Here is a 16,691-nt window from a genome sequence, read left to right as displayed (position 1 = left end):
CATGTAGTAGACACAGCCACTGTGAATCCATGTGTGCCTTGGTCCTGTTTCGTCCAGAAAACACATTCACAGCAGTCAACAACTACCTCTGGCCCTTAGATCTTTTCATAGCTCCCCTATTAAGAGATGATTCCCTGAACCTTGGAGTAAGAGAATGTGAACTATATATATGTCCCATTTAGAGACAAGCACAGTCTATTAGTTAATCTTGCACATTGGCCAGTTGTCGGTCTCTATATTATTCTCCATCTACTGCAAAAAGAAGCTTCTCTCGTGAAGATTAAGAAATGCATGGGGCTGGAGAGATGGCTCAGCGGTTAAGAGCATTGACTGCTCTTCCAAGGGTCCTGAGTTCTAAATCCCGGCAACCACTTGGTGGCTCACAACTATCTGTAATGAAATCTGACCCTGACGCCCTCTTCTGGTGTGTCTGAAGACAGCTACAGTGTACTTACATATAATAAATAAATAAATCTTTTTTTTTTAAAAGAAATGCATGAATGTATGGGTGTAAAGATAAGCACTTAGGGTGCAGCTTAACACCATGTCCATTTAGCAGAGTAGTAGGATATTTTCCCCTAGAGTCTATGGCCTACACAGCCATGCTTGGCCTGGCTAACCATACCATACATGAGTATTGTCTTGTGGAGTTAGGCCCTAAATCCAATTAGAAAGAGACTGGCTGCTGCTAGAACATTCACTATTGCACCAGTAGATATATATCTTGCCATCCAAGCCGATCATCATCGTAGCTTACACAGTACCCAGCTGAGCGAGATTTCTTTTCTCCCCGAGTAACATGCATCACACCTTCCACCACTATGAAGGAAATATATTCTTGCTGGGTCCCTCAAGCTTCATTACTTCCAAACTCTGATCGTTGCTGGGGAGAGGATGTCAGAATGTGGCATCTCTGTCCTCTGAGTAAGTAAAGCCCCACCTGTAGGTAGCAAAGGAACCTGACAGTTGAGCACTGAACTCGGAAGTGTGCAGAAGGAACTTAGAATCACTTGGGATGCATCAGAAGGTATAAAGCCCAATTTCAGCCATCTGAAACTGAAGATGTGTTCACACAGGGTAGCTCAGCCAGCCTTGGAAAACAAATGCACGGTTGGTCTAATCCTCTAGGGCAAGTCCACAGGAAGTTCAGTATGGAGAGGATAGAGGTATATCTCAATTGAGCCCCTACCCTAGCATACCACATAAAAACTGGGCATAGTGGTACATGCCTCAGTATCAACACTCAGGAGGTAGAAACAGGAAACATCAGAAGTCCCAAATCAAGGAACTAGGTAGGGGTAGATATGATCAAGATACATTCTTTATATGTATGAATGATTGCAATTGTCAAAGAATAACCTTTAAAGTTCAAGATTGTCTTTAGCTACTTAGCAAATTCAAGGCCAGATACATGAGATCTTGTCTCAAAAAACAAAATGTCATGGGCAATGGATATCTAGAAATGAAATAAATGGGAACTTGTCTCTATGAACTTCTTCATTCACTAAGATTTGATATGGCTTCTCTAATCCCACATTTTCCCAACAGCCAGCATGTGCTCCCACCCCCAAATTCAAAGTATAAGAATACTTTTATATAGATGAGTAATCACTAACAAGTCAAATCTCTCCCTCCCTACCCCCTCCCCGTGTGAATGTATGTGTGTGTGTATGTGTGTGTGTATGTGGTGTCTGTGTGAATACATGTGCATGTGTGTGTGGAAGCCACAGGTCAATGCTGCATGCCTTCCTCTTTCACTCTCCACCTTATTTTTTGAGACAAGGTTTCTTACCAAACCTGGAGCTCATTATTCAGCTAGACTGGCTACCTAGGCATCTGCTGCCCCCACCAGTGGTAGGTTATAGATGGGCATCATGATAAATGGTCCATGATAGACGGGCACCATGGGTGCTATAGATCCAAACTCAGGTCTTAGGATGAAGGCACTGTAATTAGGCCATTTATGAGCCGATACCTCTCTCCAGGCCCTGATTTTAATTTTGATCATTATATACTTTTATCTTATGTGTATGAAGGAATGTTTTGCCTGAATGTATGTCTGTGTACCAGTTGTGTTCCTGGTACCCATGGAGGTTGTTGGGAATAGAACCAGGTCCTCTGAGAGAGCAACCGGTGCTCTTAACTGCTGAATGTCTCTCTGGGCCCCATCCCCATTATTTACATTTTAAAAATATATTGCTGGTGCCAGGGATCAAACATATGGCCTTATGTGTGCTAGGTTAGCACTCTTATCACTGAGCTATGTCCCCAGCATTTGATATTTCAGGCAGGATCTCATTATGTAGCTCAGACTGGCTTCAGACAGGAGATCATTTACACTCAGCCTATTGCAGCTCTAGAATCAGAGTCTTTGTGTGAAGATGGTTTTCACAACTGTATTTCAGGAAACACTTTTACGGTGTATGCCTATGCTAGTACATGTGTATAAGCCAGAGGCTAACTCCAGTGTCTGTAGTGCTCAATCTTTTTTTTTTTTTCCTTTGAGATAAGTTCTATTGCTGAACCCAGAGTTTACTGTTTTGTCTGTCCTGGCTAGTCTGCAAGCCCCTGGATCTACCTGTCTCCACCCCTACTCCCATCTGCCTCCACACCGAGCATCTACATCTCACCAAACTCAGGTTCCTAGTGCTTTGCAGCAAGTACCTTACCCACCGAGCCCTTGCCAGAGATTATTTGTTAATACCTCCATTTTCTTTTCTTTTCTTTTCTTTTTTTCGAGACAGGGTTTCTCTGTGTAGCCCTGGCTGTCCTGGAACTCACTCTGTAGACCAGGCTGGCCTCGAACTCAGAAATCTGTCTGCCTCTGCCTCCCAAGTGCTGGGACTAAAGGCGTGCGCCACCACTGCCCGGCAATACCTCCATTTTCATTCTTTGGTGTCAAAATGATTATTTATATTAACTTATTTTGTGAGTTTCCCTAGAGCTACATTTAGATTTGCAGGAAGTTTGTGTACTACCTGATGTGTGTGCTTAGAGCCCAGCTTAGGTCCTCTGGAAGAGCAGAAAAGCAATCTTTACTGCCAAGCCATCTCTGCAGCTCCATTCTACCATGATCTTGAAAAAGTTCTTTCTTGCTAGCATGTTTAAAGGGTGGTGGTTACAGTTTCCTGGAACTTGCTGGGCATCTAGTCTGGAAAGGTGCTGAGCTCCAGGGAAGAGAAAAGACCCTGGAAAGTGACATAAAAAGATACATGACATTAACCTCTGAAATGCACACACAAGCATGTGCATATGTGCATATACACACTGTTCACATAAAAGACTTGTTGGGCATGGTGGTACACCTTTAATCCTACTCGGGAGGCAGAGGCAGAGGCAGACAGATCTCTGTGAATTCCAGTACCTGATCTACAAAAATTAGTTACAGGCCATCCAAGGGGTACATAGTGAGACCCTGTCTAAAACAAAACAAAACATGTTTGACTTGTTTGTGGTTACTTGTTTAAAAAATAAATCATAAATAAATTTCTCTTTGCATGTTCTTGAAAAACTTAACAGTCCACCCTTTCTCTTTGCTTAATATTAAATAAAGATTGATGCACTCTTGCTTTGACACCACATATACCAAAATTAGAACAATATAAAGAAGATTAGCATGACCTCTGTGCACATGACATTCAAATTCATGGAGCATTCTATTTTTGTAGTTGAGGGGTGGGGAAAAGAACATGCTAAAAACATTGTATGAAAAAAACTTTAAACCAAAAGAAAAAAATTACTAATAAATAAATAAATAAATAAATAATACATAAAGGTTTATGCCACACATAATTTGTGGTAAACTTTAGCTATCCATATTTCTGTACTATTAAGTTTTAAAAGCACTAGGGATTATGAGATATAAAGTAAATAATCTTTGAGCACACAGTTTAAAGTTTTATATACTTTCTAGGATTATGCAAAATGCAAGATATTTTTTAAACCTAGACCGTAAAAGGGCTTATTATTAGTTATATTTCTGTTGCTGTTATAAAATATCATGACCAAGGTGACTTATAGAAGAGTTTCTTTGGGTTTATAGCTCCAAAGGGACTAGAGTCCCTTCTGGTGGGAAAGCTTGACTGTAAGCCAGCAGAGTAGCTTGAGCAGAAATATGGAGGCTCCCATCTTCAATCACTAGGGTATAGTGAAGAGAGTGAACAGGAAATTAAGGGAAGCTTCTTAATCTCAAAGCCCACCCCCCAATACTTCCTCCAACAAGGCTGGCACCGAAACCTCCCCAACAGCACCACCCACTGGGAATCACGTGTTCAAGCGCTCAAGCCTATGGGGCACATTTCTCATTCAAATCAGCACAGGGGCAAAGGTATTTGTCCCAGTTGTTTTTTTTTTCTATTAGACCCAAGCTAGAGAATCTGGGAAATGGAGTCTCAACTGAGAAAACATCTCCATCATATTACTTGTAGGTCAGTCTGTGGGGACATTTTCTTGATTAATGATTGATGTGGAATGGTCCAGCTCACTGTAAGTAGGTAATACTGTGGGTTGGTGGTCCTAGGTGCTATAAGGAAGCAGACTGAGCAAGCCATGGGGAGCGAGCCGGTAAGCAGTACCCCTCTGTGGTCTACGCTTCAATTCCTGCCTCCAGGTCCCTGTCCCCGAGTTCCTGTCCCTGTTCCTCTTGTGATGGACTACAACTGCAAGCTGAAATAGACCCTTTCTTTCCTACATTGCCTTTGGTTATGGTATTTATCACAGCAATGGAAAGCAAACTAGGACAAGCTTGATAGAAACATTTGTCACGTATGGCCATTGTAAAGCTAACTGAGCTGAGGCAGTGGGAACTAATACTGGCTACCAGATTGGTTCCCTGTTCAATTAGGAGAAGTTGGTGGCTAGGGAGCTGCTCAGCTTCCTACAGCTCATTGTTTAACCTAGGGTCACTCTCTCTTCCTGACCTGCGGTTCAGCTTTGCCCTCTGAATTTCCCCCTGACAACTTAGCTTTCTGATTTGATTTCAGGTTAATTTCTTAACCTTTTACTCTGCGGCTTGAGAAAAACATTTCCAATCCTACCCTTTAATTTGTCCAATTTTAGGATAAGGAAATGCTTTATTTATTTACAAGTTTTAAGCCAAGTGAGCAGTTCTTTCCATGAACTAGGAGTGCTACATAAACATAATCTTTGTGCATTATGGAGGCCTGTATTAGTACTGGCTGAACCCCTTAAAAGTTAAGGTTCAGCAATGAACAATTGTATGTTTGGGCAGGTGGTCTCTGGGGCACTTTTTTAACAAACTTGCTGGCAGAATGTCATGTGTCTTCTACCAGCTATTTGAGATAATCATGTCTATGTTACTGAGTACTTCTAGTACTTCTAGAGAAAATAGGTACATTCTCCACATTTCATAAAGAAAACAATGCCATGCATGAGGCAGCTGTGAGGTGGGTTTCTCTTTGTTATTTGTGCTCATCCAGCAGGACTGAGATAGGGTGCCAGGATAAGAGAGGAATTGTAGTGACCCACCTGCCTGCCCTCCTTTGTTTTCATGACATTGTCTCAGTCTTAGAATTCCTATGCAAATGAAGTCCCAGGACTGCTTCTACTTGAGCACCCACACCCTATAATGGAGTTCATAGAGTTTCAGAATCTAGACAGTTATAGACAGGAGATCAGCAGATAGCTTGTTGCCTTCTCTTGAGCATTCTTCAAGGGATGGGAACCAGCATGGAGCCAAACAGGGTGTGTTAGTTAGGGTTCTATTGCTGGGAAAAGACATCATGACCATGGCAACTCTTTTTGTTTTTTTTTTTAAAGATTTATTTATTTATTTTATGTGTATGAGTAGTACACTGTAGCTGTACAAATGGCCGTGAGCCATCATGTGGCTGCTGGGAATTGAACTCAGGTCAGCCCCGCTCCAGCCCCACTTGCTCCAGCGCAATACACTGTAGCTATCTTCAGACGTACCAGAGGAGGGCGTCATATCTTATTACGGGTGGTTGTGAGCCACCATGTGGTTGCTGGGATCCGAACTCAGAACCTTCGGAAGAGCAGTCAATGCTCTTACCCGCTGAGCCATCTCCCCAGCCCTCATGGCAACTTTTATAAAGAAAATAATTGAGGCTGGCTTACATGTTCAGAGGTTTAGTGCATTGCCATCCTGGTGGAAAACATGGCAGCATGCAGACATGGTGCTGGAGAAGGAGCTGAGGGTGCAACATCTTGATCCACAGGCAGCAAGGAGACACTGGGACACATTGGCCAGACTTGAACTTATACAACCTTAAAGCCTACCCCTCAGTGACACACTTCCCCCAGCAAAGCCACATCTCTTGACAGTATTACTCCCTATGGGCCAAGCATTCCTATGGGGGCCATTCCTATTCAAACCACCACATGGATAATTTAACCAAAACAAGAAGTCCTGGATTCATAAAAGCAATCATGTTGGTTCAGGTCTATAATGCCAACATGGCAGAAGGGTCATTCAAGGTCATTCTCTGCTACATAGCAAGCTTTAGGCCAGTCTAGGCTTACCTGAGATTCCATCCCATCTCAAACAAACCAACAAAAACTATGCATTTGTCCAATGAAACCTAAAAAAAAGTATGAACAATATGCCATATTCTCCAGTTGATGACTCCTGGGATAATAGCACCTACTTATATATTTCTCGAGAAAGAAAAAAATTTCCACTTATAGTAGGAAAGAGTGTCCAGGAAAATTTAGTTATTGATCACTAAACTCACAAGTGCCCACCCTAGGCTCTAAAGAAGTATAATAATGTTTTTCTTAATGTCACTGGAGAGCTGAGAGTCCTGATCACTAAAGAAAAGACTTTAAGTCATAAGTTCCACTGAGCAATGTCAAATGTAAGTATATTAAAAATTGTAGCCATCCCTGGCTGATAAGAGCTGAGAAAAATTCAGAACTTAAAAGGCACAGGTTACAGAAAACTGTACCTGCTGGATCTCCCTCACTACCTGCAAACATAAACAGGAGAAAAAAGACACCAATGTAGATACAATCGATTCCTTAGCTGTCTCTAAGACATACTTGTAAAAGAAGAGAGTAGAAAATGTTCTCTTAATTTCCTTGTTAGAATTTTGTAGAAAGTCATTCGAATTTTGTTTTTCCCCCCTCTGTGTGCACATGTATAGTATGTGTTCTCTTAGAAAACAGTGTAAAAGGTGGTGGTGGTGGTGGTGGTGGTGGACACCTTTAATCTCAGCACTTAACAGGCAGAGACAGTGAATTTCTGAGTTTGAGACTAGATAATTCCAGAATGGCCTGGGCTACAAACTGTCTCCAAAAAAAAATTTTTTTTTTTGCAAAATTATAAGACTGCCCAATAGAATTACTAATAAAAATCTCCCAATGTGTTTTCTAGGCAATAACAGTTAGTTGTCTGTCCATGAAGACCTTTTTCTGTGCATATTACATTTGTATTTTTCCATCATGGCTTATTCTCTTTTGTTGATTTATGGTTATTTGTTGCTAAAGATTTAAGTATGTTTGAGGCAGTTCATTTGGCTATTAATATCAGAGGTTAAATATTTGTGTGTTGATTTTCAGTATTTCGTACTTAAAAAATGAAACACTGTAGTTCTTAATTCATTAACAAAAAACTTTAATAAGCAGCACTTGGGCTCCTGAGGCAGGAGGATTAGCAGTTCAAAGCTGGCCTGGGCTAATCTGCAGACCCTGTCTTAGAAAAGGAAAGAGCCTGGGAGCTGCAATGAGGAGATTATGAAGTAAGGTTTTGATAAAACGAAACCATCCCCTCCCCAACCCCCACTCTCATCCTCTCCCGCCTCACACACACTGGCTGCAAAAGCAAGCAGTATGGTGCACTTAAGACCTGCTCCCTCTGGGCTGATTCTGTATTCAAGACTGAGACTGTGGATGCAAACTAGAAAGCAGGCGTTGCAAGAACCTCTGTGCGCCCAGCAGCTTCAGCCTTGGGAGTACCCCGTCTAGAGTGTGTTCTCTGCATCTGATGTACAAGCACTCACACTCTCTTTTGCTTGATAAAGAATAAAGGAAGACAAGTGGCAGCTGCCACAGGAGCAGACTGAAAACAAGCCTCGCCACACACCCCCAGTCTTCACAAAGGCCAATTCAGAGACGCGGCAGACAAACCGAGCAGCTGAAGACTTCAGCACAGTCACCTGCCCCAATGTTAATTGCACATTTAAAGGACTGTCCAGGTGACCCGAGGATTTAACCAGAGCGCATTTCCAACCGGCATCTCTTTAAGATGGACAAGAGTACAGATGAAGAACTGGAGATAGCCGCAAAGGTCACTGACCGCAGCTCTGACCCCACCTAATTCCAAGGAGACCACAGGGGCCTGGAAGGCAGCCAGTCTGAACACCAATGAAACTGGAGGGTGCTTTTCCTTATAACAGTATTAGTTCTTTCTTTTGTTAGTCTATGAAGTAAAGGGTTTCATTGTGACTTTTCCGTACATATACTTTACACACACTGTTCCCATTATCCTCTCTCCTTTGGTCCTCACTGGCTCTCTCCATCTCTAAGTCATTTTTTTCCTACACTTTCATGCCATATATGTATACTGTTGAATCTAGGTTCCATATATGAGAGAATTTGTATTTATTTTTCTTTCCTCCCTTAACCTCTCGTTTCTTCCTTTAGACCATTCCTATCACTTGTAAATATATAAATTTATATATTATACTATATATTACATATATAAAAATCTAGATTCTGAATATGGGGGAAACATGCAATATTTGCCTTTCTGAGTCTTACTTCATCTAGCATGATCTTCAGTTCCATCCATTTTTTCAGAAATGAACCAATTTTATTTTTCTTTATGACTGAATAAAACTCCATTTTATCTACCGGCCATCCTTTAGATGGATGTATTATTCACCTTTCTAAAGCTGGGCATGTAGACTCATTCTGTATCTTGGCTATAGTAAATGGTGTACGCCTTGCCTTCTATCTTACAGCAGTTCATCAGATATAAGTGATTCCATTTCATCTCTGTTGCTTTCTATTTCTCCAGTGTTCATGAAAAACTGTCAAAATATATTAACTTTTAGAGATTTAGCTGCACTACTAATGTCTACTGCTTATACCAAGTACCAAGGTGCCAAAGATGGAAACAACTTTTAATTTTTTTAATTAAATTTTTATTTTTAAATTTTTATGTGTATGGAATACATATACTAACTACTAAGCCATCTCTCAAACCGTTTGTGCGTTTGTGTGTGTGTGTGTGTGTTTGTGTGCACACACATGTGCATGTGTGTGTGTGTGAGGTCAAAGGTCAGACAAGTTGTAGGAACCAGTTTCTTCCTTTCACTGTGTGGGTCCATTATTGAGCTATGTTTGTCAGGCTTCAGCCAAGCAGTTTTATTCACCATCTCATCAGCCTACAAAATGTTTGCCAATAAAGTAGCACATAATAAACTGATTCCTTTGAGAAGCAAAAATTATCATTATTGTTAGTGTTGTTTTGTTTTGTTTTTAAAGACAGGGGCTTACTATGTAACCCTGACTTGCCTGGAACTATGTAGACCAAGCTGGCTGTGAGCTCAGAGGCATCTGCCTCCGCCTCCCAAATGCTGGGATTAAAGAAAGGCATGTGTCATCACCCCAGGCTGTTGTTAATGAGTTTCTTCACTATCTCTTGGTGAATTCTGCTTTGCTTGTGGAAGTCTGTGGAAATACTTATTGTACATCCTCACTTAAAGGCTCTACTTATTTACTTCTGAAAAGCTTTAGAATTTTTTCTGTGGCCTATATTTTTTTCCTTTGAGAGTTCAGCTACTGAAGAATATGTTGATATTTGAGCTAATCTTTATGTGTGGTGGTTTACACTTTTAATAAGCACTCAGGAAGCAGAAGCTCTGTGAGCTTCAGGGGTAGCCAGGGGTACCTAGGGAGACCTGAGACCTGTCTCAAAAACAAGTTTTCCCCCCTGTGGTGTGTCTCTCTCTTTTTTATTGGATATTTTCTTTATTTATATTTCAAATGTTTTCCCTTCCAGGTTCCCCTCTCCCCCTAAAGCAGATTATTTTTAAATGGACCCATATAGTCTCCCAAGGCTCACAATGAAAAGCAATGATTTCCTATCTTATAGCTTTCACAGTCTTGACTCAGCCACTTAGAACCACATCTTTTTAGTTAGTGCTCAGATCTAGGCCACTGTCACTTAAGGTGTTTGCACTTTGGCTTTCTGGCACTCTTCCCCCTTGAGTTCTGATTTCCTATTCTAGTTTAGACTGGTTTCATTCTCAGACATGCCACCCAGATGTTTCTTTTTATTGCAATCAGATTTTTGTTTTGCTTTTTATTTTTCACACTTCAGTTTTTTAAGCTACTTTAAGTACTGGGGACTGAAGTGAGAGCCTTGTACTCCTAGGTAAGTATTCTGTCTGTGAGCAACACCCCACCCCACCCAGTTATTCCTGAGCTTCTCATCCTTCGTGTTCTTTGACCCCGCCGTCATACTGCTATAAATCATTGAACATCGACACAAGTTAAGTTTTTCTGGTCTCTTAGATTTCTAAGAACCACTTTTTTTTTTTCCTCTCTCAGACTTTGCTGATAATTTAGATCCAGGTTTATAGACATGAAATAATTTTGCATCTTTGAAAAGTCTGTCCTGTTGTCTTTTTAACATGCAGTGTGGTTGATAAGGCTAGTATTAACTTGTTAGTCCCATGTTAATTGGGTCTTTTACCAATAGAAGTTTAGGATATTTCATTTTGTACTGTATGCTATCAATAATGAGTCAATTTTTAGAAATGTGTTTTGATTTATGTATATGGGTGTTTTTGCCTGCATGTCTGTGAACTACATGCCTGCCTTGTGCCCACTGAGGTCAGAAGAGGGCGTCAGATCCCCTGGAACTGGAGTCCTCTGTAAGCAGTTAACTGTTCTTCACTGCTGAGCCACCTCTCCAGACCCTTAACCTGTTTTTTTTCTTTTTATGTTAATATCTGGTTTACTGATGCATACTCTAAACAGCAGGTTTTCCCTTGTCATGTTTCTGTATAAAGCAGTTTATTTTACTCTACTTCATTAGAAATGACTATTAAATAACAATTTGTCATTACTTTGACTTCTTGATGTATCTCAGCACCACGGTAACCTTATATTACACAGTGTAGTTCCTTACTTTGTGACAAGTGTTTGCTATGTCGTCCAGGTCTCAAGACCTTCCTAGTTCTGCCTCCTGAGTGCTACTGAGGTAAATACCATGTCCTGGGTTCAAATTGTATATTACATGCTATATAACCTATATTTTATGCTAATATCTATCTTCAGTTACTATTTGATGTGAAACATTTAGGTTTTAGGCTCCATCTAGTCTCTGGCTTCTTACTCACATACCCAAAACAAACAGGTAAGATAGGCAGTAGTTTATTTTCAGGCATAGCCACTGAAATTTTTTTTTTTGAAACAGGGTTTCTCTATGTAGCCCTGGCTGTCCTGGAACTCACTCTGTAGACCCGGCTGGCCTCGAACTCAGAAATCCACCTGCTATTTCCTCCCAAGTGCTGGGATCAAAGGCGTGCGCCACCACTGCCCAGCCTGAATTTCTAATTTAGAAAAATGCAAGGGAACCAGCAGAGAAGTGGAAAGAGGACCAACAAAAATGGACCATGGATGGAAATAATATGAAGAAATTAATTTCTTTTCTTTTTCTTTTTTTGAAACCCATTCCTTTATAAGCTGCTTTTAAAAACTTAACTGCCAGACAGAAAAATCAAGACTAAGATGCTCCCAAAGAAACAGGTTTTATACATAGGGAACAGCTAAAAGTTAAAAATGTAATGTGTTTTGGGCTTTAGATATTTATCTGTGGGTATATGCAGAGGCCAAAGCAAGGTTCCAGGTGGCCTGTGTTACTCTCAGAATACTTTGAGACAGGGGCTCATGATTTATTCCTTAGGCTGGAAGTCAGCAACCTCCAACAATCCTGTTTCTGCTCCCCTCAAAGCTGGGTTTACAGGAGTGTGCTGGATAACCAGTTTATTGCCTGAGTGATGTCTAGGCTGCAGAGTAAGCACTCTGAGTCCTCTTTCCAGCTTATTTTTAGGTTTTTAAGACAAGGTGTCACATGGAAACCTATGCTAGCCTTGAACTCAAGGAAATCCTCCTGCTTCAGCCTCAGTGCTTGATTACATTGGTGTACTACCACTTACAAATAAAATGCAGTTTTAGTATAACTCAAATATTTATTCTAAAGCCTTAAGCACCACAGCATAACTTAATATACTACAACCCATCATTTATTTTACTGTTTAAGAATAAAGCAGTGGGCAGTGGTATTTCACAAGCCATCTTTTATTAATGCAATATATGTTCATAAACTCTAGACAGTATTTTAAAATATACAATCTCTCAAAAGGAAATATTCCACTAAGGAGAACATAGACAACTTTAGGGTCATCAGAGGTTTCACAGCACAATGCACAGAAATCTGCAGGTATCCTGGGGAACAGGTGCTTCACTCTTGAGCAAGCCGTTCAATGACACGCCGGTAGTCCTCCACCAGCTCCTGAAATCGCTCTTCCAGCTGCTCATGCTGCACACTTATTTCTATCTGGTTCATCTGATTTGTCAGCTCTTCTGGTCTCAGGCATTTCCTCATCTTCGCAAGATCTCTCTGCTTTTTCTAAGTAGGAAGCAATTATTTTTAGACAAAAAAAAAAAAAAGCATTTGCTCATATAGTTACAATTGAAGTGTTTAAGTGTTAAAACTTAATAGTAGCAAGGCTAGAGATGGTTCAGCAGTTAAAAGCACTAATTGTGCTTAGGTTCAAAAGCACCCATGACAGCTCACCTGTAACTCCAGTTCATAAACCCAGACACATACACATGAAACAAACAAATTAAGAATAACAGTGATGCCAGGCAGTGGTGGTGTATGCCTTTAATCCTAGGATGCAGAAGCAGAGATCTCTGAGAGAGTTCAGGTCAGCCTGGTCTACAGAGTGAGTTCTGGGCCCTGGAGAAGTTCAAGAGACAGTGAGCTAGGAAGCTAAGATTCGATCTCAGATTTAAAGGTCTGGTTGGAATTCTGAACTGTTAGTCTGTTTAGTCTTTCAAAAGGCAGTAAAACAACTCAAGCTACATTAAACACATTCTAGAACTAATCAATGTCCCTTAAAGAGAACCCAGTTATAATTTCTGACTACCAGGCAAATGTGCCATATCATTACTTTAAAGTAAATCTATAATCAAACATTCTAAGAACAAAGTAGAATAAAGTACCAGAGCTAAGTATGTATAAACCATCTACCACCTAACTAAGACAGGCTGTCTGGCTGAAGGTGGAGGCATGTAGAACTCTGTTGGCTGGAACTGCTATCTACTACCTGCCTCTGCCTCCTCCCATGAGCTGGGATTAAAGGCATGCATCAATCACCATGCTTGGCTCAGAGATAAATAAGACTTGTTCTCATCTCCCCTAACCCCCACACACAAACAACGAATTTGATGCCCGAATCAAACTGCACTTCAATATTTTAAAATATACTAAAATTATTAAAAACCGCATTTTAATAGTCCTTAAACGATATATTCTACATACACAATGTAGAATACATGGTATGCAAATGTTTTACAAATTAAGGTTTTGAGACAAAGTTTCAGAATTTCTGATCCTCCTGTTTCTACTTGAGTGCTTAGATTATAAGTATGCACCACTGCTCACAATAAAAATATAATAAAACTAATATAAATAATAATAATACATAATTATAAAACTAATAAATAAGTATAATATAGCTAAAGAACAAAATGGTTAAAAGTCTGGAGGGATGGCTTAGTAGTTAAGAGCACTGGATGCTATTGAGGACCAGACCACATGTGAGCAGCTTACGATCTTTTAACTACAGTTCTGGTGACCCAACATCCACTTCTATCCTCTGTAGGCACCTGCAATCAAGATGTTCATATCCCTCCAACACATAGACATAAGAAATACATAATCGGTGTGGAGAGATTATCAGTGGTAAAAGGCACTTGTTGCTCTTCCAGAGGACTCAGATTTAGTTCTCAGAATCCACATGGCAGCTCTCAACTGCCTGTAACTCCAGTTCCAGGTGATGCCCTATTCTTGTCTCTGCTGGCACCAGGCATGCATATAGTACACATACATACATGCTGTGACTCATACATGACACTGAATCGAAGAAGTCACATGCACACCAGGAGATGCCGAAAGCGTTGAAGTCTGACCTTGTAAGGGCTGATTAACCTTCTTTTAATATCCAGTCTGTAGCTTCTGTATTGCTCAGCATCACTCATGTCAGTTACCAGCAGTCGGAGAATTTCATAAACCCGTCTAGCATGTTGCTAAACAAATGAAACAAGAAAGATGTGAATACAGTTTTTCTAAAAGAACACATATTTTAGTTAATATCTGTAATAGACAAAGAATTGTGACAACTAGCAGAGGAAAAATAAAAGACAGTCTCTGCTCTCAAGAAATTAGTGGCCTTGAAGGTAGTAACAAGTGACCGAAGTGTTATAAGACGCGATGACAGACAGCTTGGGACTGTGGTAAATGATTGAGGAAGATTCTTGTGAGAATGAAAAGTAAAATCTGATTGCTCTCGCTCAGTCTCTCTCCCTCTTCTGCATGCATTCGTGCTTGTGTGCAGCTCAAGATCTAACCCAAGGACTAACATACCTCAGACAAGTGTTATCCAGTGAGCTATATCCCCAGCCTAAACTGAATCTGAGAAGAAACATTACCCTACAAATGGGAAGGCACTACCTGTAAATTTTTGTACATGCACATAGAACAGAGCAGCTTGTTACTGCTGGAGCATTTTAAAACAAAAGCAATAGAAGGAAGACACTGGAGAAGAGGACTGACACACAGGGTTAAAAGAACTAGACTCCAACCTAGTTGCTATCAAGTTTTTAAACAGAAGCAAAAGTGATGTGCACAAATCAGTGTTTTAAGTAAATAATTTTTTTAGCTGCATGCAAATGGTGCAAAAACGAGGGTAGAGAAATCAATTAAGCCACTAGAAGCTGCTCAGTGGTGGATCACTAGCCCAGCAGTTCTAGGGCAAAGTAAGGAGGGGGGAGGAAGGAGCAGAGGGGTGAGAGAACAATTGCTCGAACAAACGTTCAATTAAAAAGCTAAGCTGTGAAACTGGGGCAATGACTCTTGCAGAAAAGCTATGATCAATTCCTAGCACCCACATAGAGGCAAAAAATTCCTATAATTCTAGTTTCAGAGAATTTGATGGCCTCTTCTGAACTCTGAAGGCTCCTACACACATGCAGTACACATAGGATCAGGCGCATACACATGCACACAAAAGAAAAATATTTTGAAAAAGGTACGCTATTAAATAAGGCAACCTTCTCTTTCCCTTAAAAAACAAAGCAGTAAACACAATGAAGACACGAACATACACAGCACAAGTAAGAACCTTAAGGGGACAAGGACTCTACAGAGATGCATAAGGACTAAGTTGGGAAACTATGAAATGATTGGGTAAAGAACAGAGGCAGAGGCAGGTGGACACTAACTCAGGTCTAAAGGTTGAGGATTTAAATATGTATCTGTACACATGTAAGAGGCCCTACTGTGCTTGGGGACAGTTAAAAGGACAAACTGAAGAGCTATGGGTGAGGTTGAATGGTAATGTACCAATCTAGCATTTGGGTGCAATTCCCAGATGGCAGGGAAAAATGGTTTGAAAGGGAAGGAGAGAGGCAGAGAGATTGATTGGCAAGTTTTGTATACTGAAGCCTATGGAGTAGCACTTTTTTTCTATTTATTACTTTGTGAATTTATTTTGATGGGCTATGGGAAGGCTATTTTAACTTCCCAGAAGTGTTTTTGAGGGGAGTCTGAAAAACTGAATCCTATCTACCCAGAGAAACAGAAAGTGTGCCCAATAAAAGGAATAATATTTATACAGGGATTCAGAAGTAGTAAGATTTGGCATACATGAGAAACTGCAAGAAGTTCAGCAAAGCCAAGAGCAAGAAGGTTGGAAGAAAGCTGAAATTAGCAAAGTGGAAGATCCAGACACAATGAGTGCAGCATGCCCTACTTAGCAGTTTCCCTTTTTTGGTTAAACCATCAATTTTAAAAAATATGTTCATATACACTTTGGAAGCTAAGCTATTAATTACTCAATAAATATAGGTTTAATATAATAAATAGATATAAATTATTTCTAAATATATATTCTCTGTTTTAGATAGGGAGCCATTAAAGGACAAAAGATAGGAAGTCTCAGTTCTTATTGTATTGTTGAAAGTAATCAGCAGGTTTGGAGCTACGGTTTTTAAATGAAGCACAGGGAAAAAAAATCTAGATTTGAAGGTTTAGATGAAATTTCCCAAATAGAGAAAAAAATGAATGTAAATTAATCTGAAGAGTTAGATTTAAGAAGCATGTGAAGGAAAATGCTGCAATTAGGGTTGAAATGGCACATGGAAATCCAAGACCAGTACAGCTCTCAAAGCCAAAATGGCCACCAGTGTCAAATGGCTTGTCCTTATTAGGAATACTCTGAAGCCATGCATTTTCATAAACCAATTCCTACTCACTCTTCAGTTTTTATTAAAGGCTATCTTGGCAAATTAGTTTTATTAAAGGCCAATTAGAAAAGAAGCACAAATCACTGGGCAGTGGTGGTGCCTGCCTTTAATCCCAGGACTCACAAGACAAAGGTGGGTCTCTGTGAGTTCAAGGCCAGCTGGTCCAC

General features: G+C 40.3%; 1 protein-coding gene and 1 pseudogene across 2 annotated transcripts in view; one reads left to right on the top strand and one right to left on the bottom strand.

The window, feature by feature from the left end:
• Nucleotides 1-3,565: 3,565 nt before the first annotated feature.
• On the top strand, nucleotides 3,566-3,666 carry LOC116092684 (annotated as a pseudogene).
• Nucleotides 3,667-12,272: 8,606 nt separating this feature from the next.
• Hat1 (histone acetyltransferase 1) overlaps nucleotides 12,273-16,691 on the bottom strand; it is a 41,906-nt gene continuing 37,487 nt past the window's right edge. For both annotated transcript variants that reach the window (XM_031370591.1, XM_031370592.1), the window contains 2 exons: nucleotides 14,191-14,307; nucleotides 12,273-12,622 (listed from right to left, as the gene is read on the bottom strand). In XM_031370591.1, the coding sequence (XP_031226451.1) occupies nucleotides 12,455-12,622; nucleotides 14,191-14,307 (285 nt within the window). In that variant the 3' untranslated portion in view covers nucleotides 12,273-12,454. The remainder of the gene's footprint in view (nucleotides 12,623-14,190; nucleotides 14,308-16,691) is intronic.

The sequence above is a fragment of the Mastomys coucha genome, unplaced genomic scaffold, assembly GCF_008632895.1.
Source record: "Mastomys coucha isolate ucsf_1 unplaced genomic scaffold, UCSF_Mcou_1 pScaffold15, whole genome shotgun sequence".
Lineage (NCBI taxonomy): Eukaryota > Metazoa > Chordata > Mammalia > Rodentia > Muridae > Mastomys > Mastomys coucha.
Note: the sequence above shows the minus strand (reverse complement) of the source record. Positions and strands in the feature narration are given on the sequence as shown.